At 48.9% G+C, this 27638-nt stretch overlaps 1 protein-coding gene across 1 annotated transcript in view; it reads right to left on the bottom strand.

The window, feature by feature from the left end:
- The window catches only part of syngap1b (synaptic Ras GTPase activating protein 1b), a 140979-nt gene that overhangs the window by 87184 nt on the left and 26157 nt on the right, over nucleotides 1-27638 (bottom strand). The window contains exon 3 of the mRNA XM_030103511.1: nucleotides 9496-9587. Coding sequence (XP_029959371.1) covers nucleotides 9496-9587 — 92 coding nt within the window. The remainder of the gene's footprint in view (nucleotides 1-9495; nucleotides 9588-27638) is intronic.

Here is a 27638-nt window from a genome sequence, read left to right as displayed (position 1 = left end):
GTTCTGCGGTCATCTGAAAGTGATTGCAACATTATCGTTCTTCACTGTTGTTTATTTCTGATAAAATAAACGTGTATTTACCCTCACAGCGGTCTGCATGCTCCTCGTTACTTCCACCTTACGACAAGTCCCAATATGAAACGACCACATGGCTCATTTATGATCCAAATATTAATTCATGGTCCAAGTTATGACCAAAATCTATATTTTAAAATCAAGTATCTCCTATTGGTCACGTAAATATTATCACGGAGAATCACGGACTGAAGGAGTGTTTTTTTTTTTTTTTTTAATTTAACAGAACGCGTTGCTCCGAGAAGTTTGAGCACAAATACAATTCTCTGCATTAAATAATGACTTCATGTAGACTTTCAAAACATCACAAAATCACTAAAATAGTTTCTGAAACAGATCAGAAGCCACAATATGAAACATTTAAAAAAAAATGACTATCGAACGGAGAAGTCTCTAAATTATAATCTACACAATGCTTCTCTAGCAATAAATGTACATTTTATCTTCATAGTTTCCACTCGGTTTATGGATGCGATCTGCAGTGTTTTTGTTTAAATGCGCAATCTGTCTGTTTTGTCTTCTAAAATGCCGCCCCGCTGGTTGCTAGGCTGTTGCTATGGACTCTGAACTCTGACCCGGAAGTTCGTCACGGACTGATTTTTTTTAAACGGAGCGAGTTTTTGATCTTAAACTAATTATATTTGTCTACAAATACGCTTCTGTGCATTATATAACAAGTTCTGTTTAATTTTAAGAGTAATATTTATTTTGAATCAGATGTGTGTTTTCATCTTCATACATTTGTTGAAACAAGTTTGTTATAAATCAAGCAATCATTAAATCGATCACTCTGTCTGCATTTATGTGTTATAACATTAAGATCAAACTTTTTAAACTGTTTTAATAGTATTCCAGTAGATTATGAAGTATTGACGTAACGACAACAAATAAGAAAAGGGTGACAAATCGACTGATTTCTTTTAGATAGATAGAACTTTATTCATACCTTTGGTGGGACCTGACGATAAAAGTCGATCTAAAAGCAGCACAACACCAGCGTCACGTGCGTGTGTGCAGAGGAGAAGGAGCCCAATCCTGAAAAATGGACTTTTAGATAGATACTTTTATTAATCCCCACATGGGGAAATTCAAGGGTCATTTAGTAGCAACACATAAAACAGGACAGAATAATAAAAAATAGCATTTAAAAACAACAGAAAAAAAAGAAGAATCCCGTGTACAAACCCCAGCACATAATGTTACATTAACAGTGCTCTTTATAAAATCGAATGGCAGCAGGAATGAATGATCTCCTAAAGCGCTCCGTCCTACAGCGCACTGAGAGGAGACAGTCTGATCTGTGGCTCCTCTGAGCAGACAGAGTCTCATGTAGAGGCTGCCTGGTGTTACTGAGGATGGATGGACTGTTATGAGCTGTTAACATGGTTAGTGTGTGATTGGCTCACAAAAACTTCTTTTTGGCTGATGTTTCTCTTCATTCATGCATATTTGAGTATTCTGTAAGAATAATTAGTGCAAACTCTAGCTCCCTTCACACGACTGATGTGCAGCATGGTGGCGTACTTCAGCATGAAGGAGAACCTCTCAACACAGAGGTGCTGCACTGGATCCACCAGACGGAGCTGCAGAGGCCTTCTCTCCAACTTCAGTGTAAAATACACACTGCAAGGCCTGTTTCTTTCTTTCTTCATGCTGTGAGAGCTGGATTATTGTCAGACAGTCCTCTAGAGGTGCCCCACAAGGTCATTAAACCCTCTGAGGCCTCGCTGAGACATGAAGCCTGTTATGACCTTTGACCTCTGTTGCTCTATTGCTCTTATTTGACCTCCACAGCAGATACAGACCTAAAACTTGAACTGCCAGGCCTCTGGGAGCTATAAAATCATGAACCGTTGGACTTTTTTCATAAGCTCCTCCCAAACAGGAAGTAGCTTCAGGAAGGAAGTGGGGCTTCCAAATTCTACATATGACTTTCTGGCAGAGGTGTGAACACATCCCACAAATCTCAGCTTATTTGGAGCAAATCTGACCAAATGATGATGCTTAATTGATTCTTTTAACTGGACACTGTGACGAACATTTTATATCAGAACCTGGATTTGATCCTCCAGACTGCTCACAAAGCAGTAAACTCCAATAAGCAGCTCCTCAAACCCTGGCAAAGTGTTCTCCTAAACTCCCCTCCTACAATTTCAATTTTCTGGGTAGACAGGCAACATTTTATATCAGAACCTGGATTTGATCCTCCAGACTGCTTCCAAAGGCTCTGAGAGGGTAAAGGTCACAGACTCTGATTCCCCCAGTGTCATCAGCTGATAAAGTCATTTCCATTCAACTCAGCAAGTTGAAATGTTAGTATGCTCTTCTGTCTTCCCTCAGGATCACATCTGCAGTGGTTTAACTCCATCAAGTCCTTTCTGATGCCCATACAGGGCGCCGCAGTGTCCAGTTAAAAGAATCAATAACGCATCATAATTTGGTCAGATTTGCTCCAAATAAGCTGAGATTTGTGGGATGTGTTCACACCTCTGCCAGAAAGTCATATGTATAATTTGGAAGCCCCACTTCCTTCCTGAAGCTACTTCCTGTTTGGGAGGAGCTTATGAAAAAAGTCCAACGGTTCATGATTTTATAGCTCCCAGAGGCCTGGCAGTTCAAGTTTTAGGTCTGTATCTGCTGTGGAGGTCAAATAAGAGCAATAGAGCAACAGAGGTCAAAGGTCATAACAGGCTTCATGTCTCAGCGAGGCCTCAGAGGGTTTAATGACCTTGTGGGGCACCTCTAGAGGACTGTCTGACAATAAGCTCTCACAGCATGAAGAAAGACAGAAATAAGCCTTGTAGTGTGTATTTTACACTGAAGTTGGAGAGAAGGCCTCTGCAGCTCCGTCTGGTGGATCTAGTGCAGCACATCTGTGTTGAGAGGTTCTCCTTCGTGCTGAAGTACGCCACCATGCTGCACATCAGTCGTGTGAAGGGAGCTAGAGCTTGCACTAATTATTCTTACAGAATACTCAAATACGCATGAATGAAGAGAAACATCAGCCAAAAGAAGTTTTCGTGAGGTAATCACACACTAACCATGTTAACAGCTCATAACAGTCCATTTTTCATGATGGAGCTCCTTCTCCTCTGCACACACGCACGTGACGCTGGTGTTGTGCTGCTTTTAGATCGACTTTTATCATCAGGTCCCACCAAAGGTATGAATAAAGTTCCATCTATCTTAAAGAAATGAGTTGATTTGTCACCCTTTTCTTATTTGTTGTCGTTATGTCAATACTTCATAATCTACTGGAATACTATTAAAACAGTTTAAAAAGTTTGATCTTAATGTTATAACACATAAATGCAGACAGAGTGATCGATTTAATGATTGCTTGATTTATAACAAACTTGTTTCAACAAATGTATGAAGATGAAAACACACATCTGATTCAAAATAAATATTACTCTTAAAATTAAACAGAACTTGTTATATAATGCACAGAAGCGTATTTGTAGACAAATATAATTAGTTTAAGATCAAAAACTCGCTCCGTTTAAAAAAAATCAGTCCGTGACGAACTTCCGGGTCAGAGTTCAGAGTCCATAGCAACAGCCTAGCAACCAGCGGGGCGGCATTTTAGAAGACAAAACAGACAGATTGCGCATTTAAACAAAAACACTGCAGATCGCATCCATAAACCGAGTGGAAACTATGAAGATAAAATGTACATTTATTGCTAGAGAAGCATTGTGTAGATTATAATTTAGAGACTTCTCCGTTCGATAGTCATTTTTTTTTAAATGTTTCATATTGTGGCTTCTGATCTGTTTCAGAAACTATTTTAGTGATTTTGTGATGTTTTGAAAGTCTACATGAAGTCATTATTTAATGCAGAGAATTGTATTTGTGCTCAAACTTCTCGGAGCAACGCGTTCTGTTAAATTAAAAAAAAAAAAAAAAACACTCCTTCAGTCCGTGATTCTCCGTGATAATATTTACGTGACCAATAGGAGATACTTGATTTTAAAATATAGATTTTGGTCATAACTTGGACCATGAATTAATATTTGGATCATAAATGAGCCATGTGGTCGTTTCATATTGGGACTTGTCGTAAGGTGGAAGTAACGAGGAGCATGCAGACCGCTGTAAGGGTAAATACACGTTTATTTTATCAGAAATAAACAACAGTGAAGAACGATAATGTTGCAATCACTTTCAGATGACCGCAGAACCGCGTCTTGGTTTCCATGGTGATCAAGACCCGCAGTGCAGCGTAGGAGAAGCTCCAGCTGTCTTCTCTGGTGGCAGATCTTGTTGGAGCTGCTCTTAAAAAAACAACAACCCCAAAACAGGTATGTTAGAAATACATCAGGAGGTAATTATTAGCTCCAAAACAGCCCTCGTCACTACACAATGTGAGAGCTAGGTGTGCGTGCATATAATTAACGGCAAGAATAAGTTGAAAAAGACTGCATGGAACCTTCAAACATCAATAAAAAAAGAGTAAATAAACATAATGTCTTTTCAGAAGAGTAAAATGCATCCCAGATGAATATACAGGCTCATTTTTACCCACCAACACGATGAAGAAAAAGCAGGAAAAAAATCAGTTTCAGACCGAGCGTAATGAAAAAATAAAAAAAAAGATATGTTGAAGACGAACATATTAAGGGGCAGACTAGGTTCCTCTGAAACGTATTTGAGAATGCAGTTTAGTTTCCTCAGAACGTAATTTTGTGGAGACAGGGTTGGTCAGTCAGACTGTCAGTGAGATATGGTCAGTCAGAGTGTCAGTCAGATAAGTCAATCAATCAATCAATCAATGTATTTTTGTACAGCCCAGTATCACAACAACAGCTGCCTCAGAGGCTTCAAGATGTTACTTTGGTTGGTAAAAATAAAAACAGTGAATAAGCATCATGTTAATATGTCAAATTCACAATAACGAGACAAAACGAAGCAACCACCGCCTTAGACCCTCACATCCGGCAAGAAAAAACTCCAGAAACCCAGTGGGAGAAGAAGAGATCTTGGGAAGAACCACAGTATGGAGGGATCCCTCTCCCAGGGACGGACAGCTTTGGCAACAGCTAGCATGAGACAATGAGAAGTAAAGCCTAGGACTATGTTGAGGACAGTCCGTTGGACGGTCCAGCACAGGAACTACGGATCCCAGAAATAGAACCGAGGATAAGTGTAAGTCAAAGTGTCAGACTGTCAGTCAGATGACTGTCAGTCAGACTGTCAATCAGATATGGTCAGTCAGACTGTCAGTCAGATGAGTGTCGGTCAGAGTGTCAGTCAGACTGTCAGTTAGATATGGTCAGTCAGACTGTCAGTCAGATGAGTGTCGGTCAGAGTGTCAGTCAGACTGTCAGTTAGATATGGTCCGTCAGACTGTCAGTCAGATGACTGTCAGTCAGACTGTCAATCAGATATGGTCAGTCAGACTGTCAGTCAGATGAGTGTCGGTCAGAGTGTCAGTCAGTCTGTCAGTCAGACTGTCAGTTAGATATGGTCCGTCAGACTGTCAGTTAGATGAGTGTCAGTCAGACTGTCAGTCAGATATGGTCCGTCAGACTGTCAGATGAGTGTCAGTCAGACTGTCAGTCAGATATGGTCAGTCAGACTGTCAGTCAGATGAGTGTCAGTCAGAGCGTCAGTCAGACGTGTGTGAGTCAGACTGTCAGTCAGATGAGTGTCAGTCAGAGCCAAGTCAAGTCAAGTCAAAGTTTATTTATGTAGCACATTTATGAGCGGCATAGCCGTGCCAAAGTGCTTCACAGAAGTGCAGAGAATAGAAACAATCAAAAAAACGGTGAAAAGACAAAACTACACTAACAATTAAAACACATCTCAAACTCGAACACCAAGGAAAGACCTAGCTGAAGGCCAAGGCAAAGAGGAGGGTCTTCAGCAGTGATTTAAAAATTCCCACAGACTCGGCCGCGCGGATGTGGGGGGGAGGGAGTTCCACAGCCTCGGGGCAGGAACAGAAAAGGCTCTGTCCCCCCTGGTTTTTAACCTGGTCCTGGGAATGAAGAGGAGGCGTTGGTCAGCCGACCGTAACGCTCTGGAAGAGTTGAGGGGGTGGAGAAGATCGGTCAGGTAGGGAGGGGCAAGGTGATGAAGAGATTTAAAAACTGTTAAAAGAATTTTGAAATCAATACGGTAGCGGACGGGGAGCCGGTGAAGGGAAGCGAGAACCGGAGTGATGTGAGCGTGTTTTTTGGTGGAGGTGAGGAGTCGGGCGGCGGAGTTCTGGACGAGCTGCAGGCGGTGGAGTTGGGCTTTATCAATACCGGTGTAAAGACTATTGCAATAATCCAGGTGAGAGGTGACAAAGGCGTGCATGGCCTGCTCTAGCCCCGCCTGGGGAAGGTAAGTTTTAATTTTGGCCAAAGCCCTCAGGTTGAGAAAACTTCTTCTGATGACTGTGCTGATCTGCTGCTCAAACTTGAAGGAACTGTCAAAGATCACACCAAGATTCCTGACAGCTGGCTTGGACTTCAAGGCAAGAGTACCCAGGGCGTTGGAGTGAAATGCTGGGGCGGTTTTGCCAAATACAATAACCTCAGTCTTATCCTCATTGAGGTTGAGGAAATTTGCTGTCATCCATGCCTTAATGTCAGACATGCAGTCAAACAGAGGCTGGAGAGCAGCAGGGTCGTTGGCCTTGAAGGGGAGGTACAACTGAACGTCGTCCGCGTAGCAGTGGAAGGAGATATTATATTTATTTATAATATCTCCTAAGGGCAATATGTATAGGATGAACAGAATGGGGCCTAAGATGGAGCCTTGAGGCACACCGTAAGAGAGGGGGGGCTGCAGAGGAGGTGAAGTCTCCCAGCTGAACAGAGAAGCTCCTGTCAGTCAGGTAGGAACGGAAAAATTCCAGAACTGTGCCTCTGATGCCCAGGTGTTCGAGGCGAGACAGTAGGACCCTGTGGTCCACTGAGTCGAAGGCGGAGGTGAGATCGAGAAGCACCAGGACCACAGGGCTACCTGAGTCCGTAGCTAAGAGCAGGTCATTAAGGACTCTCAGGAGGGCAGTCTCTGTGCTGTGGCCAGATCTGAAACCGGACTGGAATTTTTCAAAGCCGTTATTATCTGTTAGAAATGGTTGCAGCTGGGAGTATACTTCACGCTCGAGGACTTTGGAGAGGAAGGGCAGTTTGGAGATGGGCCTGAAGTTTGCAACGGAGGAGGGGTCGAGGTTGGGCTTTTTTAATAGAGGGTGCACCACAGCATGCTTGAACGCTGGCGGGACACAACCAGAGGACAGAATGCAGTTGACTAATGAGAGGAGAAAGGGGGCGACTGAATCCAGGACTGTTGGATCCTTGAGTAGGCGTGAAGGTAGGCAGTCAGAGGGGCAGTTGGAAGGCCGCAGGTGCCTGACTACGGCAGAGAGAGAAGCTACCGAGACGGGTTCAAACCGTGAGAATGTTGCTGACAGGGGGAGGGGGGGAGGGATGGGGGGTGAGAAGGGGGCAGTAGGGGGCCTGAGTGCGGCGATTTTGCTAATGAAGAATTGTTGTAAGCTATCACAGAGGGCAGGGGAGGGCCTGACGGGGGGATCATTACGGGGGTTGATGAGGGAATTCAGTGTGTGAAAGAGAACCTGGGGTTTGTGACAGTTAGAGGAAATCAGATTAGAGATGTGCTGAGCCTTCGCATATTTCACAGCTCGATGGTAGGCTGTCAGGGAACTGCGGAGGATTTGAAGGGAAACGTGGAGGCGGTCCTTCTTCCATTTGCGCTCAGCGCATCTGCAGATGCGCCTGAGGGCACGCGTGGTAGCATTTAGCCATGGTGTGGTCTGAGTTTTGGGACACTTGGGTTTGAGAGGAGCAATGGAGTCCAGAATTGATTTGCAGACTGAGGAGAACATGGAGAGAAGCTCATCAGCAGGAGTTCTGACTATAGAGTCTGAAGGCAGCCTACACACCGACAAGTCACTGAAGGCGGCAGAAAATTGCTCAGCCGTAGATGGGTTCAGAGAGCGTGAGACCAGTTTGGGGGCCTTATGGAAACTACCTGAGCATTCGATTGAAACAGAAAACAAAATTGGGGAGTGGTCAGAGAAAGCCATGGCACAGATCTCATCAACATTGACAGAAACGCCATGAGCAAGGACAAGGTCAAGAGTGTGGCCCTTTTCATGGGTGGGGCCATCAACAGCTTGAACAAGACTGAATGAGTTAAGAAGGTTCAGAAAATCCCGGGCCAGAGGCTGCGAGACACAGCAAACATGGATATTAAAATCACCACAGATAATGAAATTGTCATATTTGACCACAAGCCCCGACAGAAAATCAGCGAAGTCCGAGATGAAGTCCTTGTTGAATTTGGGGGGACGGTACACCACTGCACACAGAAAAGGTGGCTTCAGATTTAGTTCAAACAGTTGCAGTTCGAAGCTAGCAAAGCCATTCTGAGGGATCTGCCGACAGTGAACAGACGACTTGAAGATGGCGGCGAGGCCTCCACCTCTCCCTGATGTTCGGGGAGAATTTAGGAAACAGCAGTTGGGTGGGCAGAGCTCAGAAAACGAAGTATTCTCACCGGTGGAGAGTGTCAGTCAGATAAGTGTCAGTCAGAGCGTCAGTCAGATGAGTGTCAGTCAGTGCATCAGTCAGATGAGTGTCAGTCAGAGCATCAGTCAGATAAGTGTCAGTCAGAGCGTCAGTCAGATGAGTGTCAGTCAGAGCGTCAGTCAGATGAGTGTCAGTCAGTGTATCAGTCAGATGAGTGTCAGTCAGAGCGTCAGTCAGATGAGTGTCAGTCAGTGCATCAGTCAGATAAGTGTCGGTCAGAGCGTCAGTCAGATGAGTGTCAGTCAGAGCATCAGTCAGATGAGTGTCAGTCAGAGCGTCAGTCAGATGAGTGTCAGTCAGTGCATCAGTCAGATGAGTGTCAGTCAGACCATCAGTCAGATGAGTGTCAGTCAGAGCGTCAGTCAAATGAGTGTCAGTCAGTGCATCAGTCAGATGAGTGTCAGTCAGAGCGTCAGTCAGATAAGTGTCAGTCAGTGCATCAGTCAGATGAATGTCAGTCAGAGCGTCAGTCAAATGAGTGTCAGTCAGAGCGTCAGTCAAATGAGTGTCAGTCAGAGCGTCACAGTGTCAGATTGTCAGTCAGATATGGTCAGTCGGAGTCACACCTCACAGCCTGTTCCGCCTCAGTTCAGACTGACAGAACCACTGTTCTCTGAAGTTGCTGTTGTTCTCTTGCGTCTGTTGCACAAAAGCAGGATTAATTGATTCAGGATCAATTAATGATCCAGGCTCATCAGATCCAGAACCAGAGGGTTTGCGATTACTTGGTTCCACAAAAGACTAATGCAGGATGAGAACACTGGATCTGTCCAACAGGTGACACAGCAGGTCAGGCTGACTCTTGGGGAGGGGGGCAGCGGGTCGGGGGGGGGGGGGGGGCAGCGGGTCGGGAGGGGGGGTTACTCACGGATTGTCGGAAGGGCTGAAGGGGGGCGGAGGGAGGGATCTCCATGCTGGGCTGCTTCCCAGTGGCGATGCTCTTCCTCCGGGTGCGATGATCTGTGACACACACACACACACACACACACACACACACACACACACACACACACACACACACACACACACACACACACACACACACACACACACGTCAGTGGTACAATAATGCCAGGTTTCATGACTCATCCACCTCCAGCTCTGCAGATCAGCTGACGGAGGTCCCTGGACTCTGAACATCCATCTATTTATCATCCATCCATCCATCATCCATCCAACATCCATCCATCATCCATCCAACATCTCTCTGCTCCCAGTTCTGCTCCTTCTCTCGTTTCAATGTAATTTCATTGTACTACTGTAATTCCATTGTATTGCTACATGCCATTGATGATTTTTCCTCTTGTTGCCTCTGTACCCTGTGTTTATATATGAACTGCATGCATGTAGATACAAGAACCTGTCTGTCCTGTCTCCTTCTCTTTCTGTTCCCTCACCCCAACCAGTACAGCAAAAAGCTTCCTCCTCTGAGCCTGGTTCTGCAGGGTTCTCCTCCTCTGAGCCTGGTTCTGCAGGGTTCTCCTCCTCTGAGCCTGGTTCTGCAGGGTTCTCCTCCTATGAGCCTGGTTCTGCAGGGTTCTCCTCCTCTGAGCCTGGTTCTGCAGGGTTATCCTCCTCTGAGCCTGGTTCTGCAGGGTTCTCCCCTCTGAGCCTGGTTCTGCAGGGTTATCCTCTGAGCCTTGTTCTGCAGGGTTCTGCTCTGAGCCCGGTTCTGCAGGGTTCTGCTCTGAGCCTGGTTCTGCACGGTTCTCCTCTGAGCCTGGTTCTGCAGGGTTCTCCTCCTTTGAGCCTGGTTCTGCAGGGTTCTCCTCCTCTGAGCCTGGTTCTGCAGGGTTCTCCTCTGAGACTGGTTCTGCAGGGTTATCCTCTGAGCCTGGTTCTGCAGGGTTCTGCTCTGAGCCTGGTTCTGCAGGGTTCTCCTCTGAGCCTGGTTCTGCAGGGTTCTGCTCTGAGCCTGGTTCTGCAGGGTTCTCCTCTGAGCCTGGTTCTGCAGGGTTCTCCTCTGAGCCTGGTTCTGCAGGGTTCTCCTCTGAGCCTGGTTCTGCAGGGTTCTGCTCTGAGCCTGGTTCTGCAGGGTTCTCCTCTGAGCCTGGTTCTGCAGGGTTCTCCTCTGAGCCTGGTTCTGCAGGGTTCTTGCTCATGTGGATCTGTTGGGTTTCTCTGTAAAAGTGTCTGGAAACGACCATGTTGTAATTGGCACTTCATAAATAAAGCTGAATTGAATCATCCATCCATCCATCCATCCAGCATCCATCCATGGCTGAGAAGTCTGATCCCCCTATAGTTGGACCACATCCTCCGGTCCCCCTTTTTAAAAACGGAACCAGCACCCTGGCCTGCCAGTCCACAGGTTCTGTCCCCGTCCCCCACGCCCTGGTCCAGAGATGAGTCAACAAGACAGTCCTGGACATCCAGAGACAGAAGGGACTCAGGAGAACGTCGTCCCCTCCGGAGCCTGGAGACCCAGGAGCTGACCAACCAGCTCGGAGACTTCAGCCCTGTGATGGACTGGTCCAACTCTGAATCCTCAGACCTCAGTCCTCCTCTGAGACCTTGGAATCTGTTTCCTCCACAAAGAAGTGGCAACGGGATTGAGGAGGTCCTCAAAGTTGTCCTTCCGTCCTATAATGTCCCCAGTGGAGGACAGCAGCTCGTCCTCCACTGGCAGCCGTTTCTGTTATCATAGAATGAGGCCAGCTGGAGGCTGGCGAGAGGACAGTGAAGGGGCGGGGCCAGAGAGCAGCAGGGGGCGGGGCCAGATAGCCGAAGGGGGCGGGGCTGTCTGCTGTAACTGGCTCCAGAGTTTCAGATCTTTGTCTTGTCAGTAAGAATGTTTACAGAGTGCCTGCCTCTGACCAGAACCAGGACCAGGACCAGGACCAGAACCAGGACCAGGGCCAGAACCAGGACCAGGGCCAGAACCAGGACAAGGGGCAGGGCCAGAACCAGGACCAGGACCAGAACCAGGACCAGGGCCAGAACCAGGACCAGGGCCAGAACCAGGACAAGGGCCAGAACCAGGACCAGGATCAGAGCTAGGACCAGGACCAGGACCAGAGCCAGGGCTAGGACCAGGACCAGAGCCAGGACCAGGACCAGGGCCAGGACCAGGGTTGTCCTGGTCCTGGACTGAGCCTCCATCAGAAGGACCGTGACCCTGCGGCTCTGAGCCTGATGCTGGATAAAGAGGGACAAAGACCTGGTTCCAAAATGAAGCAGAACCAGACCAGAACCTGGAGAACCCACTCTGGTGAGACCTGATGTCCAGGACTCCTCAGGAGACATGAGGACAGACCTGATGTCCAGGACTCCTCAGGAGACATGAGGACAGACCTGATGTCCAGGACTCCTCAGGAGACATGAGGACAGACCTGATGTCCAGGACTCCTCAGGAGACATGAGGACAGACCTCGTGTCTCCTGGTCTGACTGCAGAGGACTGCAAAAGATCAGGAAAACCAGACTACAGAAGCATGAGGGTCTGCAGGGCAGGAAGTCCGGGAACTAGTCCTGGTTCCACGGAACCAAAAAGGACTTAAAACCAGTCAGACTGAGGCATTCTGGGAAATAACAGGAGAACTGAATGCTAATGTTAACGCACCGGTCGTTCCAGGAGCTCCACAGACAGACCGCTGCCGCCTTCTCAGCCCCCACCGTGCACCACACCCCCCATGTGACCAAACCCCGCCCCTCCCAGCAGACACCACACAGCCGGGTCTCCAGACCTGCACCACGCAGGCCTCTGGTCTCCAGACCTGCACCATGCAGGGCTCTGGTCTCCAGACCTGCACCACGCAGGGCTCTGGTCTCCAGACCTGCACCACGCAGGCCTCTGGTCTCCAGACCTGCACCACGCAGGCCTCTGGTCTCCAGACCTGCACCACGCAGGCCTCTGGTCTCCAGACCTGCACCACGCAGGGCTCTGGTCTCCAGACCTGCACCACGCAGGGCTCTGGTCTCCAGACCTGCACCACGCAGGCCTCTGGTCTCCAGACCTGCACCACGCAGGGCTCTGGTCTCCAGACCTGCACCAGGCAGGGCTCTGGTCTCCAGACCTGCACCATGCAGGGCTCTGGTCTCCAGACCTGCACCATGCAGGGCTCTGGTCTCCAGACCTGCACCATGCAGGGCTCTGGTCTCCAGACCTGCACCATGCAGGCCTCTGGTCTCCAGACCTGCACCATGCAGGGCTCTGGTCTCCAGACCTGCACCACGCAGGGCTCTGGTCTCCAGACCTGCACCACGCAGGGCTCTGGTCTCCAGACCTGCACCATGCAGGGCTCTGGTCTCCAGACCTGCACCATGCAGGGCTCTGGTCTCCAGACCTGCACCACGCAGGGCTCTGGTCTCCAGACCTGCACCATGCAGGGCTCTGGTCTCCAGACCTGCACCATGCAGGCCTCTGGTCTCCAGACCTGCACCATGCAGGGCGTCCCCTGCAGGAGACCTGGACTTGAGACCACTGGGTTAGAGCACCGTGATGCTTTGGTCTAACAAAAAAAATCCACCTTTCAAAGTAAAATAATGTTTCATCAGCACACACACACACACACACACACACACACACACACACACACACACACCTCCCACGCAGCGACGTTACATAATCCAAATAGAGCATTTGTCCCCGTCCCTTCATTCCTCTGTCCCTCCATCCCTCCGTCCCTCCGTCCCTCCATCCCTCCGTCCCTCCATCCCTCCGTCCCTCTTTCCCTCTGTCCCTCCATCCCTCCGTCCCTCCATCCCTCCGTCCCTCCATCCCTCCGTCCCTCTTTCCCTCTGTCCCCCCGTCCCTCCGTCCCTCCAGCCCACACACCCACACTGATGGAGTCAGGAGCTGCTGGATGGGTGGAGGAGGGAGCAGCTCCGTCACACATCTCTACATCGACACATGATAAGAGGAGGAGGAAGAGGAGGAGGAGGAGGAGGGGGAGGAAGAGGAGAGGGAGGAAGAGGAGGATGAGGGGGAAGAGGAGGAGGAGGAGGAGGAGGAGGAGGAGGAGGAGAGGGAGGAAGAGGAGGAGGAGGAAGAGGAAAAGGAGGAGGAGGAGGGGGAGGAGAGGGAGGAAGAGGAGGAGGAGGAAGAGGAAAAGGAGGAGGAGGAGGAGGGGGAAGAGGAGGAAGAGGAGGAGGAAAAGGACGAGGAGGAGGAGGGGGAGGAGGAAGAGGAGAGGGAGGAAGAGGAGGGGGAGGAGGGGGAGGAGGAAGAGGAAAAGGGGAGGAGGAGGAGGGGGAAGAGGAGGAAGAGGAGCAGGGGGAAGAGGAGGAGGAGGAAAAGGACGAGGAGGAGGAGGGGGAGGAGGGGAGGAGGAGGAGAGGGAGGAAGAGGAGGAAAGGGGGAGAAAGAGGAGTCATTTTACATGAAGCACCTGCTATTTTACTGTCTGATGTACAACACACACACACACACACACACACACACTCACACACACACTGTGTGCCTCCAGGTGAAGCTCCTCCCCATGGCATCCTGTCAGGATGTGGGCGGAGCTTCTCCTCATGTCCAATACTTGGACCGAAGCGTCCTTTGCCACGCAGCCGGGTCCTGAGACGGACCGACGGCGTCCGACACGACAGACTGTCTGAGACGCTCAGCTGATCGACAGAGCGCCGCTCTGGAAGGTTTCAGCTGTGAGTCTGACGGGACGGACGTCTGGGGGACAAATAGAGACAAACTCTCAGAAACAAGGAGACACCAGCCTCCATCATGGCTGAGAGCATCCTGACATGACCTCAGGAGAGGAGGAAGATGCTCTATGATGCTCTAAGGTTAAAAAACGTTAAAGAACCTGGAGGTGAGCTGAGCTCTGATTGGCTGAACAGCTGCTCAACAGCTGCTGCTTCTGACATCACAGGTGGAGAGAAAGATGGAGGCAAATGAAACGAAGGGCTGAGAGCGAGTGGGTGGTGATGGAAGAGAGAGCGACAGAGAGAGAGAGAGCGACAGAGAGAGGGAGAGAGAGAGAGAGAGAGAGAGCGACAGACAGAGAGAGTGACAGAGAGAGAGAGGGCCACAGAGAGAGGGAGAGAGAGAGGGAGAGAGAGAAACAGAGAAGACAGAGAGAGAGAGCGACAGAGAGAGGGAGAGAGAGAGCGAAAAAGAGAGAGAGAGAGAGAGAGTTGAGTTTTAAAACACACTTTATTCACATTTCAAATAATCCTTTCCATTTCCAGAACCGTTCTCATGTTCACAAATTGTTAATGGTGCGTTCACACCGGACGCGAATAGCGCGGCGCGATTCGCTCGACTCGCCCCTGGTCGGCCGCGTGTGCGTTGTGTGACCCAACAGCGGCTGCCGCTGAATTCGCGTCTCTGTCGCCGGCGGTCTGCTTAATTGCTTGACAAAGCCCGACAACGTCGTCGTGGCGAGTCCAGACGACGTGTCTGGATTCATAATATTTTGCAGCGGCGTTCAGAGCGTGGTGAGTTTCACCATTTACTCCAGGAGCTGCGCCGGGATGAAGGACGCTTTCAGTGGGACTTCCGTCTCTCCCGGTCCAGTTTGACGAGCTGCTGTCCCGCATCGGCGCTCTGTTCCCCCGGGGACCCGACCTCTCAGTGAACTCACGGTTTAACTAACAGTAAACACTGTTTCACCACAATGTCTTTACTCAGTCTACCCGGGAACCCGACCTCCTCACTGATCTTCCTCCAAGCTCCTTTTTATTCCTGTCCCTATAAAAATACGACGAAGGGCTCAGGGCGAGGCAGACCGCTGTGATCAGTTTGTCATCCATTTCTGGTGTTTCCCGGTTTCCCGGGGGCTCCGGTACGTCATAAATGACGTCATCTGGAGCGGCTCTGTGATTGATTGATTGATTGATTGATTGATTGATTTTATTTGTTTCATTCAAGAAATGAAAAAGAACAGAAAGAAGTGAGACTTATGATGTCTGCCCCTATCAACATAAAATAAATGACAATTTGTCAAGATTTGTTAACATATCACAAAAAAAAAATGCAAAATTCAATACAACCATTTCACTAAATCAAAATACAAATACAACCATTTCACAAATAATTACAGATCAAATACAACCATTTCCCAAAATGTAAATACAAAAAAAAAAAACCTTAATGAAATATTTTCAAAAGAAACAATCACTAAGTTTGACCATTCTTTAAAACAGAGTCGTTCCCTCCCAATAACTGTGCTTCTAAACATTTCTTGAAGATGTGAATGGACTGAGACCTCTTCATTTCACTGTCAAGTTTATTCCATAAACTGATTCCTTTTGTTGTGATGCATCTTTCTTTCAATTTGGTTCTTGATTCCGGTCGTTTGAAAACTTCAGTTCCTCTTAACCTATACTGACTGTCTCGCTTTGCAAATCTATTTTGTAAATTAAATGGTAATTTTTTCCGGTGAGCTTTATACATTGTTTTAAGAAGGTTGAGTTCTACCAATTCTTTAATTTTTAAGAATTTCAATTTCATAAATATTGGGTTAGTGTGGTCTCTGTAGCCACTTCCATTCACCACACGAATCGCTCGAGTGGTTCAGTGTAGGTCTGACAAGCATTTCCCCAGACTTCAACGCAGTAGGTCAGATATGGTATGATCAATGAACTGTACAACAGAAACAAAGAGTTATTGTGAAGTGACTCTTTCAATTTGTACAGAACAGCAGTGGTTTGAGAAATCTTAGTTTTGACGTGCTCTATATGGGATTTCCATGTTAGTTGTTCATCCAGCAATACACCTGAGAACTTCATTTCCTTTGTTCTCTCGATCTCTATACCTTCCACTGTCAGTGTTGAGTCAACGTCTGTCCTTCTGTAACTGAAAATCATATATTTGGTCTTACTGATGTTCAAAGATAGTTTGTTAGCGTTGAACCATTTTATAACATTCTGAAGTTCTTTTTCTACAATTTCTAATACTTCATTTATATTGTCTCCAGCATAATACAGAGTAGTATCATCTGCAAACAAGATGCATTTCAATAAGCTGGAAGCAGCGTCAATGTCATTGATATAGAGAAGAAAGAGTACTGGTCCAAGGACGGATCCTTGAGGAACCCCACAAGTTACGTTTCCATTTTTAGATTTTATATCGTTGATTTGAACAAATTGTTTTCTGTCTTTTAAACAGCTTTTGACCCATTCATGAGCAACACCTCTTATACCGTACTTATATAATTTATACAGCAATATGTCATGATCTAGAGTATCAAACGCTTTTTGAAGATCTACGAAGACACTTAGTAAGAAACGTTTCTTGTCCATTGCATTTGTAATTTCTTCTGCCAGTTCCATAATTGCTGTGGCGGTTGAGTGATTAGTCCGAAATCCATATTGATTGTTACTTAAAATGTTGTGTTTAACAATAAATTTATTTAATCTGATCACAAATAATTTTTCTAACACTTTAGAGAGCTGAGGAAGTAACGATGTAGGTCTGTAATTGGAGACATCATTTTTATTTCCTTTTTTGAAAAGTGGAATTACTTTGGCTATTTTCATGCTCTCTGGAAATGTTCCTGTGGTAAATGACAAGTTACAGATGTATTTAAAGGGTTCGATCACGACATCTATTATTTGTTTTATCAGTGACATGTTCATGTCTGTGTAGTCATTGGAATTTTTATTTGGAAATTTACGAACAATACTGAATATTTCATTTGCTTGTACAGGCTCAAGAAAGATGCCACGTTCATTATTTTGTATTATTCCACTATTTATGTTTTCGTCTGGGATATTTTGAGATAGATTTTTTCCTATATTCACAAAGTAATTATTAAATTCCTCTACAATGTCCTGTTTTTCAAAAATGTCTATTTTGTTTTTGGTTATATGGTTTGGAATTGTGGGTTTAACCTTGCCTTTGTGCAAGACTGTGTTAATTACACTCCATGTGTTTTTTGTACTATTTTTGCTTTTCTCTATTAATTTTGTGTAGTAATCCTTTTTCTGTTGTCTTAGAATTGATATCAGTTTATTTTTATATTTTTTATACCGAACCTCGGCTTCTTTTGTTCTTAGTTTGAGAAACATTCTGTAGAGATATTTTTTTTTCTTACAGGCGTTTTTCAGACCACTTGTCATCCATGGGTTATTAATAGTATTTTTTTCGACACAAGCAACTTTGGTTATTTTGCAATTTTTGTTGTATAAATTAATAAGTGTCTCCATGAAAGTGTTGTAGGCATTATTTAAATCTCCTGTATAAACTTGATCCCAATTTTGTTTCTTTAAATCCTCTCTGAATGCCTCAATGGCTTTATTGGATTTGTCTCGTATAAAAATTGAAGTTTTTTCTCGTTCAGGGGTAATGCACAATTTTTTTAAAATAGTAAATACAGGTAGGTGATCACTCACATCGGTCATAAGAATGCCACTAATTATGTCTCCATGTAAAGTTGTGTATATGTTATCAATGATGGTTGCGCTATGGGTAGTACTTCTAGTTGGCTTTGTAATCATAGGACATAGTCCTGCCATCTGCATATAATTCTTAAAGTCATTTGACGCTGCATTGTTACCCAGATCAATGTTGAAGTCACCACAGACTGTAATTGTTTTATTTTTAACATCTGCAAACAATTCAAGAATTTTGTCTGTGAACAGCTCTATACCGGGCCCAGGTGGTCTAGAAACACAACTAATGAGTATATTTTTGCCAATATCGCTGATGATCTCAATTGTGAGCACTTCCATTAAGTTTGGAATAATTACAGTTTTCATTTCAATGACTTTACTATGCAGATTTTCATCTACATAAAGGGCGACTCCTCCACCTCCTTTTTCCACCCTATTTGCATAAAACAGATTATAACCTTTGATTTTAACTTTATCAATATGAATCTCTTTTAACCACGTTTCGGTCACAGCAATCACTTTAAATGACTGTTTGATATCAGCAAAAAGCTCATTAATTTTTGGTAATTTCCGTTTTAGACTCTGACTGTTAAAGTGAATGATGGAAAATGCCTCATCCGACACCATATCTGTTCTGTTATTAAATTGCTGAATAGTAAAATAATCACATCTCCCTGGCGTTAGTATGGTATCAGTGATGTCCGTTTCCATGTTGTAAATTTTGTCACTGTTTGTGTCTACATGAGTGTCCATGATTCATTCTTAGTGTCCATGATGTAGTGCATTCAACCTCTAATCTTCTTTGGTCCATATATCAAGGTGAACATTTATGCTCTGTATTTCTGTAGATCATCTATACTTTTAATGATCGTTACTCTTGCCTCTTCTGGACTACCATTTGACCTGACAAAAATCTTACAATTTGAGGTCCATGTAGCTGATATTTTCTTTTGTTTCCTCAAGAAACGGGCCTCTCGTGCAAGTTCTGCATTCTTTTTTGTTAGATGCTCATTTAAGAAAACATCTGTTCCTTTTAATCTTTTACCTTGTTTAAGCAGGCCATTCTTTTGTTTTCTGTTTGTGAAGCGTAATATTATGGCCGGTTGTGTTTGTTTGTTTCTTTGTGGAAGAGGATGACAGGCCTCAATATGGTTTTTGTCCACATTGAGTCGTTTTGCATGTAGAAAGGTTATCACCTGCTGCTCTACAGATTCTTCATCTTGGTCACTCTGAACATCTCCACTGGAACCAGTAACAGCAGTAACAGTGATTGGCTCGCCGCGCGCGAATTCGCTCGAAAGTTCAACATTCCCAACTTTCAGCGGCGCGAGTAGAGCGGTTCGTGCGGCCGCCGCGCGGTTTGCGCGAGTAGGGCGGCGGAGCGGCCGCTGCTCAATTCGCGCCGCGTGACCGCTCGCCGCTTCCTGGCCGCGCGAAAACCATATATTTTCTATGTAAATCGGCCGCTCTCGCCGCGCTATTCGCGTCCGGTGTGAACGCACCATTAGGCAGTTCACACATCAGGCCTCAGACTCCTCCATAGTTTAAAGCCTCCTTCAGGCTCAGCAAACAGAGTCTTCTACATGAGAGAGAGTCATGGGAACTCGTTGTATTCTTTTTGTTCTTTTAGTTCTTTTCTCACTTTCTGCACCAGTTTCTTCAGCCTGTATTTCTCCCGATCAGTCAGCTCCCCGCTTCCGGTGTACTTTATGTTGACTTTTCCAAAATAAACAAAATCCTCCAGATCTGACAAGTACTCCTCCACCTTAACACCTTTTTTATTCTTGGTTTTTTCCAAGAATCTCTTCATTGCTGTTGTCCCATAAGTACCCTCCTGGACCTCCTCGGCCAATAAATCCCAGTTATAATCTCCACCCTCCTCCAGAGAGTCTCTGCTCCCTCCTCCACCCTCTTCAGCTGAACTGTGATCAGTCTCAGTCGGTTTACAGTCCGGTCGGCACCACTCCAAGTCGGCCCCGGCCAACTCGGCACCGCCCCGGGATACAGTCAACTCGGCATCAAGCCAACTCGGCATCTCACCAAGTCGGCCTCGCGGGCGGGGGGGCTCTCGAGTGACCGAGTTGGTCGGTGCGGACTTGACTGTAAGCTGCTTACCAACTCGGCCAAAAGCGTCTTTCTTTTTTTTTTTAATCACGATGGTGGATAATGTACCTGGAGCTTCATGTTTGACGTCCGAGTAGCTTAGCTACAAGCGCGCAGCGCTTAGCGGCTGTCTGGTCATGTGACCGGTCCCAAGGCATTCTGGGAATCGTAGTGCAGCGATGCCGGCTGCGCCGCGACGATTTGCAGTTTTTTTCGTGCCGGCAGCGCCGCTTCTCCTCACGTAGCAGGCAGGGGACTGGAGGACAAACTGTGTGGTTATGGTGACTGACAGGTTAGAGGTGGAGAATGGACCTGGAGCTTCATGGTTGACGTCCTGTTTGAACCGAGTAGCTTAGCTACGAGCGCACAGCGCGAGCGGCTGTCTGGTCATGTGACCAGATCATGTGACCGGCATGTGATCCGCGAACGCCGCCTGATCAAACCAGTCGCCTGCATTATGTTATTGTAATGTTCTCCACCCCTGAAGTTTGGTCAGCCAGTACAATTAGATTTACAATTAGATCTAAAACATGTAGGGTCACCGCTCCTGAGGACTGGAGTTTGACACGTGATTTAAATGTAAACATGACGACCGTCATTTCAGTGAAATGAAATGTATATAATATTTTACCGGAGGGCTACGTTTATGAGCTTATGAACGCCAAGAAACCATATGAACAGCTTAACATGTACGACTGGTAATCGTTTGATATTACAGTCCCAGTTGCTATTACTGTTGACGCACACTAGATGGCGGGCAAACAACATTTACAACAAAATACATGCTTTTGCAAATGACAATGTTTGTTAAAGAAAAGAATAATGACTGATAAACTAACAATGTTGATCAGAAATGAACAAATCAGCATAAGCATAATGCAGTACAGGTATTATGTTGTGGTTGGGATGAAATACAACAAGTATGATCGAGTTCGTCATGCAGCTTCGGTCTTTCTAGGTTTCCACTGATTGGGTAAAAATAAATTAATTGTACTGGCTGACCAAACTTCGGGGGTGGAGAACATTACAATAAAATTATAATGCAGGCGACTGGTTTGATCATGCGGCGTTCGCGGATCACATGCCGGTCACATGATCTGGTCACATGACCAGACAGCCGCTCGCGCTGTGCGCTCGTAGCTAAGCTACTCGGTTCAAACAGGACGTCAACCATGAAGCTCCAGGTCCATTCTCCACCTCTAGCCTGTCAGTCACCATAACCACACAGTTTGTCCTCCAGTCCCCTGCCTGCTATGTGAGGAGAAGCGGCGCTGCCGGCACGAAAAAAACTGCAAATCGTCGCGGCGCAGCCGGCATCGCTGCACTACGATTCCCAGAATGCCTTGGGACCGGTCACATGACCAGACAGCCGCTAAGCGCTGCGCGCTTGTAGCTAAGCTACTCGGACGTCAAACATGAAGCTCCCAGGTACATTATCCACCATCGTGATTAAAAAAAAAAAGAAAGACGCTTTTGGCCGAGTTGGTAAGCAGCTTACAGTCAAGTCCGCACCGACCAACTCGGCCACTCGAGAGCCCCCCGCCCGCGAGGCCGACTTGGCGAGATGCCGACTTGGCTTGATGCCGACTTGGCTTGATGCCGAGTTGACTGTATCCCGGGGCGGTGCCGAGTTGGCCGGGGCCGACTTGGAGTGGTGCCGACCTGACTGTATCCCGTCTCAGTCTCCTGCGAACTCACCAGCTTCCTTTTATTTGACTTGACCCTCTTTCCTTTAGCTCCGCCCACTTCTTTCTGTTTGCGTTTGTCTCGCAGCACCATCCTGCTGCTCCCCTCCTCCTCCATCTCCACCTCCACCCTCACTCCATCGGTCACAGGTTGCTCCGCCTCCTCCTGGCCTCCAGTCAGAACTCCACCTTCCTGAGAGTCCAGACCAGCAGCTCCACCCACAGGACCCTCCTGAGAGAGAGAGAGGCTCCACCTCTGCTCCACCTCCACCAGTCTGCTCTCCATCTTTGCCTTCCCCTCCTCCACCTCCTTCTTCTGCTCCAAGTCTCTCTTCATGCTGTTCTTCCTGTTCACCTCCTCCTCCACTTCTGTCGTCTTCGCCGCCTCCTCTGCCGCTGCTTTCGTCTCCGTCACCTCCTCCACCGCTCTTCTCTCCCTCCTCTCTCCTCCGTCACCTCCTCCAGCAGCGTCCCCCTCAGGACAGGTCCTCCTCAGGTGTCCCTCCTGTCCACAGCTGAAGCGTCTCATGTTGTCCGTGGTGGAGGACAGGGTGTAGTCCGTCCCTCCATGGTGTGGTGGAGGACAGGGTGTAGTCCGTCCCTCCATGGTGTGGTGGAGGACAGGGTGTAGTCCGTCCCTCCATGGTGTGGTGGAGGACAGGGTGTAGTCCGTCCCTCCATGGTGACTGAAGCTCAGGTTTAATTCCTGGTTGTTCTTCAACACCATGAACAGCTGTCTTCTGCAGCACAGAGACGGAGTTCAGGGTCTTTGCAACCAGAGGACAGCTTCCTCAGAGGAGACACCACCTGTCCAAACCTGGACAGCGTGTTAATAATGTCCATGTCTCTGATATAAGGAGGAACATTACCCAGGATGACTCTTCTAGCCGGTGTGGTCAGAGCAGGACAGGAACCGGCAGGTCTCTGATGTCCACCAGCTGAGACCACGGTGTTCGCTTTTTCCTCCTCGGTCACAAACTTCACCACAGCCCCGTTCGTCCTGGCAGCGGAGACGATGTTAGCAGCTCCAATAATCCCTGCCACCGCCTGGACACACTCCTCCACAGCCTGGACACACTCCTCCACCGCCTGGACACACTCCTCCACTGCCTGGACACACTCCTCCACCGCCTGGACACACTCCTCCACAGCCTGGACACACTCCTCCACCGCCTGGACACACTCCTCCACTGCCTGGACACACTCCTCCACCGCCTGGACACACTCCTCCACAGCCTGGACACACTCCTCCACAGCCTGGACACACTCCTCCACAGCCTGGACACACTCCTCCACCGCCTGGACACACTCCTCCACAGCCTGGACACACTCCTCCACCGCCTGGACACACTCCTCCACCGCCTGGACACACTCCTCCACCGCCTGGACACACTCCTCCACCGCCTGGACACACTCCTCCACAGCCTGGACACACTCCTCCACCGCCTGGACACACTCCTCCACAGCCTGGACACACTCCTCCACAGCCTGGACACACTCCTCCACCGCCTGGACACACTCCTCCACCGCCTGGACACACTCCTCCACCGCCTGGACACACTCCTCCACCGCCTGGACACACTCCTCCACCGCCTGGACACACTCCTCCACAGCCTGGACACACTCCTCCACCGCCTGGACACACTCCTCCACCGCCTGGACACACTCCTCCACAGCCTGGACACACTCCTCCACCGCCTGGACACACTCCTCCACCGCCTGGACACACTCCTCCACAGCCTGGACACACTCCTCCACCGCCTGGACACACTCCTCCACCGCCTGGACACACTCCTCCACAGCCTGGACACACTCCTCCACCGCAGGAGAAGTCAGGTTTCATCCTGAACCCGTGCTTCCTGGTTAGCCTGGTGTCGTCCATGGTGCTAACAGCTAGCGCCCTGCTAGCAGCACCACAGACCCACCAGACCAGGACCCGGTCCACACAGCTCCCAGAAGCCAGACCTCAGTCCACACAGCTCCCTGAGCTGCAGGAGGGCTGGAAGCTCCTGGAACAGCTGAGAAAAAGTCTCAAAGACTCACTTTGCCTGGTCAGACTCTCACAGCCACTCTGCAGCCTCACCAACATCTCCCACTCCCAGCATGCACCGAGAGAGAGAGAGAGAGAGAGAGAGAGAGAGAGAGAGAGAGAGAGAGAGAGAGAGAGAGAGAGAGAGAGAGAGAGAGAGAGAGAGAGAGAGAGAGAGAGAGAGAGAGAGAGAAGGAAGGTGTAGTGTTGGCGTGGGAGTTACACGGATGGAGAGAATCAATCTGAGAGGAGGAGGAGGAAGAGGAGGAAGAGCAGGAGGGGGAGGAAGGGCAGGAGGAGGAAGAGGAGGAGGAGGAAGGGCAGGAGGAGGAAGAGGAGGAGGAGGAAGAGCAGGAGGAAGAAGAGGAGGATGATTAGGAGGAGGAAAAGCAGGAGTAGGAAGAGGAGGAGGAAGAGGAAGAGGAGGAAGAGCAGGAGGAGGAGGAGGGTTTTTTTGGAGGTGGACTCTTCCTCCTCTTCCTTCAGACAGCCTGGAGCAGCAGCGCCCCCTTCAGTCCAGGACAGTCTGGTCTCTCCTCCAGTCTCCGGCTGTTTCCCACCACAGGCGTCCTGGCTGACGTAGTGGCCCGTGCTGTGGCCGGGAGCCACGGTGTGAACACGGTTCTCATGTTGGTTCGACCTACTGTTGGGTGGAGTCAACCCCCACTTGTGGAGTGACCTCTGACCTCCACCTCCCACCAGCTGACTTCAGAACCACCAACTGACCTCAAAACCACCAACTGACCTCAGAACCACCGGCTGACCTCAGAAACACCAACTGACCTCAAAACCACCAACTGACCTCAGAACCACCGGCTGACCTCAGAACCACCAACTGACCTCAGAACCACCAACTGACCTCAGAAACACCAACTGACCTCAGAAACACCAACTGACCTCAGAAACACCAACTGACCTCAGAACCACCAACTGACCTCAGAAACACCAACTGACCTCAGAACCACCAACTGACCTCAGAACCACCGGCTGACCTCAGAACCACCGGCTGACCTCAGAACCACCAACTGACATCAGAACCACCAACTGACCTCAGAACCACCAACTGACCTCAGAACCACCGGCTGACCTCAGAACTGCCAGCTGACCTCAGAACTGCCAGCTGACCTCAGAACCACCAGCTGACCTCAGAACTACCGGCTGACTTCAGAACCACCAGCTGACCTCAGAACTACCGGCTGACTTCAGAACCACCAGCTGACCTCAGAACCGCCAACTGACCTCAGAACCGCCAACTGACCTCAGAACCACCGGCTGACCTCAGAACCGTCAATTGACCTCAGAACCGCCAACTGACCTCAGAACCACCGGCTGACCTCAGAACCACCAACTGACCTCAGAACTACCGGCTGACCTCAGAACCACCAACTGACATCAGAACCACCAACAGACCTCAAAACCACCAACTGACCTCAGAACCACCGGCTGACCTCAGAACCACCAACTGACTTCAGAACCACCGGCTGACCTCAGAACCACCAACTGACATCAGAACCACCAACAGACCTCAGAACCAGTAACTGACATCAGAACCACCAACTGACCTCAAAACCACCAACTGACCTCAGAAACACCAACTGACCTCAGAACCGCCAACTGACCTCAGAACCAGCGGCTGACCCCAGAACCGCCAACTGACCTCAGAACCACGAACTGACCTCAGAACCAGCGGCTGACCCCAGAACCGCCAACTGACCTCAGAACCAGCAACTGACCTCAGAACCAGCAACTGACATCAGAACCACAAACTGACCTCAGAACCACCAACTGACCTCAAAACCACCAACTGACCTCAGAACCAGAGGCTGACATCAGAACCACCGGCTGACCTCAGAACCACCAACTGACCTCAAAACCACCAACTGACCTCAGAAACACCAACTGACCTCAGAAACACCAACTGACCTCAGAACCAGCGGCTCACATCAGAACCACCAACTGACCTCAGAACCACCGGCTGACCTCAGAACCACCAACTGACCTCAGAACCAGCGGCTGACCTCAGAACCACCGGCTGACCTCAGAACCAGAGGCTGACATCAGAACCACCGGCTGACATCAGAACCACCGGCTGACATCAGAACCACCGGCTGACCTCAGAACCACCAACTGACCTCAGAACCACCGGCTGACCCCAGAACCACCAACTGACCTCAGAACCAGAGGCTGACCTCAGAACCACCGGCTGACCTCAGAACCACCAACTGACCTCAGAACCACCGGCTGACCCCAGAACCACCAACTGACCTCAGAACCAGAGGCTGACATCAGAACCACCGGCTGACATCAGAACCACCGGCTGACATCAGAACCACCGGCTGACATCAGAACCACCGGCTGACCTCAGAACCAGCGGCTGACATCAGAACCACCAACTGACCTCAGAACCACCAACAGACCTCAGAACCAGCGGCTGACCTCAGAACCACCGGCTGACATCAGAACCACCGGCTCACCTCAGAACCACCAACTGACATCAGAACCACCAACAGACCTCAGAACCAGTAACTGACATCAGAACCACCAACTGACCTCAAAACCACCAACTGACCTCAGAAACACCAACTGACCTCAGAACCGCCAACTGACCTCAGAACCAGCGGCTGACCCCAGAACCGCCAACTGACCTCAGAACCACGAACTGACCTCAGAACCAGCGGCTGACCCCAGAACCGCCAACTGACCTCAGAACCAGCAACTGACCTCAGAACCAGCAACTGACATCAGAACCACAAACTGACCTCAGAACCACCAACTGACCTCAAAACCACCAACTGACCTCAGAACCAGAGGCTGACATCAGAACCACCGGCTGACCTCAGAACCACCAACTGACCTCAAAACCACCAACTGACCTCAGAAACACCAACTGACCTCAGAAACACCAACTGACCTCAGAACCAGCGGCTCACATCAGAACCACCAACTGACCTCAGAACCACCGGCTGACCTCAGAACCACCAACTGACCTCAGAACCAGCGGCTGACCTCAGAACCACCGGCTGACCTCAGAACCAGAGGCTGACATCAGAACCACCGGCTGACATCAGAACCACCGGCTGACATCAGAACCACCGGCTGACCTCAGAACCACCAACTGACCTCAGAACCACCGGCTGACCCCAGAACCACCAACTGACCTCAGAACCAGAGGCTGACCTCAGAACCACCGGCTGACCTCAGAACCACCAACTGACCTCAGAACCACCGGCTGACCCCAGAACCACCAACTGACCTCAGAACCAGAGGCTGACATCAGAACCACCGGCTGACATCAGAACCACCGGCTGACATCAGAACCACCGGCTGACATCAGAACCACCGGCTGACCTCAGAACCAGCGGCTGACATCAGAACCACCAACTGACCTCAGAACCACCAACAGACCTCAGAACCAGCGGCTGACCTCAGAACCACCGGCTGACATCAGAACCACCGGCTCACCTCAGAACCACCAACTGACCTCAAAACCACCAACTGACCTCAGAAACACCAACTGACCTCAGAACCACCAACAGACCTCAGAACCAGCGGCTGACCTCAGAACCAGCGGCTGACATCAGAACCACCAACTGACCTCAGAACCAGCGGCTGACCTCAGAACCACCGGCTGACCTCAGAACCAGCGGCTGACCTCAGAACCACCGGCTGACCTCAGAACCACCAACTGACCTCAGAACCACCGACTGACCTCAGAAACACCGACTGACCTCAGAACCACCAACTGACCTCAGAACCACCGACTGACCTCAGAACCACCGGCTGACCTCAGAACCACCGACTGACCTCAGAACCAGCAGATTACTTTTAGATTCCTCCATTCTTCATCCTCCAGTGTAATGGCAAACCGACACACAGCAAACTGACAACAAACATACAACCCTCTGATTGTCAT

The sequence above is a fragment of the Salarias fasciatus genome, chromosome 11, assembly GCF_902148845.1.
Source record: "Salarias fasciatus chromosome 11, fSalaFa1.1, whole genome shotgun sequence".
Classification (NCBI taxonomy): Eukaryota; Metazoa; Chordata; class Actinopteri; order Blenniiformes; family Blenniidae; genus Salarias; species Salarias fasciatus.
Note: the sequence above shows the minus strand (reverse complement) of the source record. Positions and strands in the feature narration are given on the sequence as shown.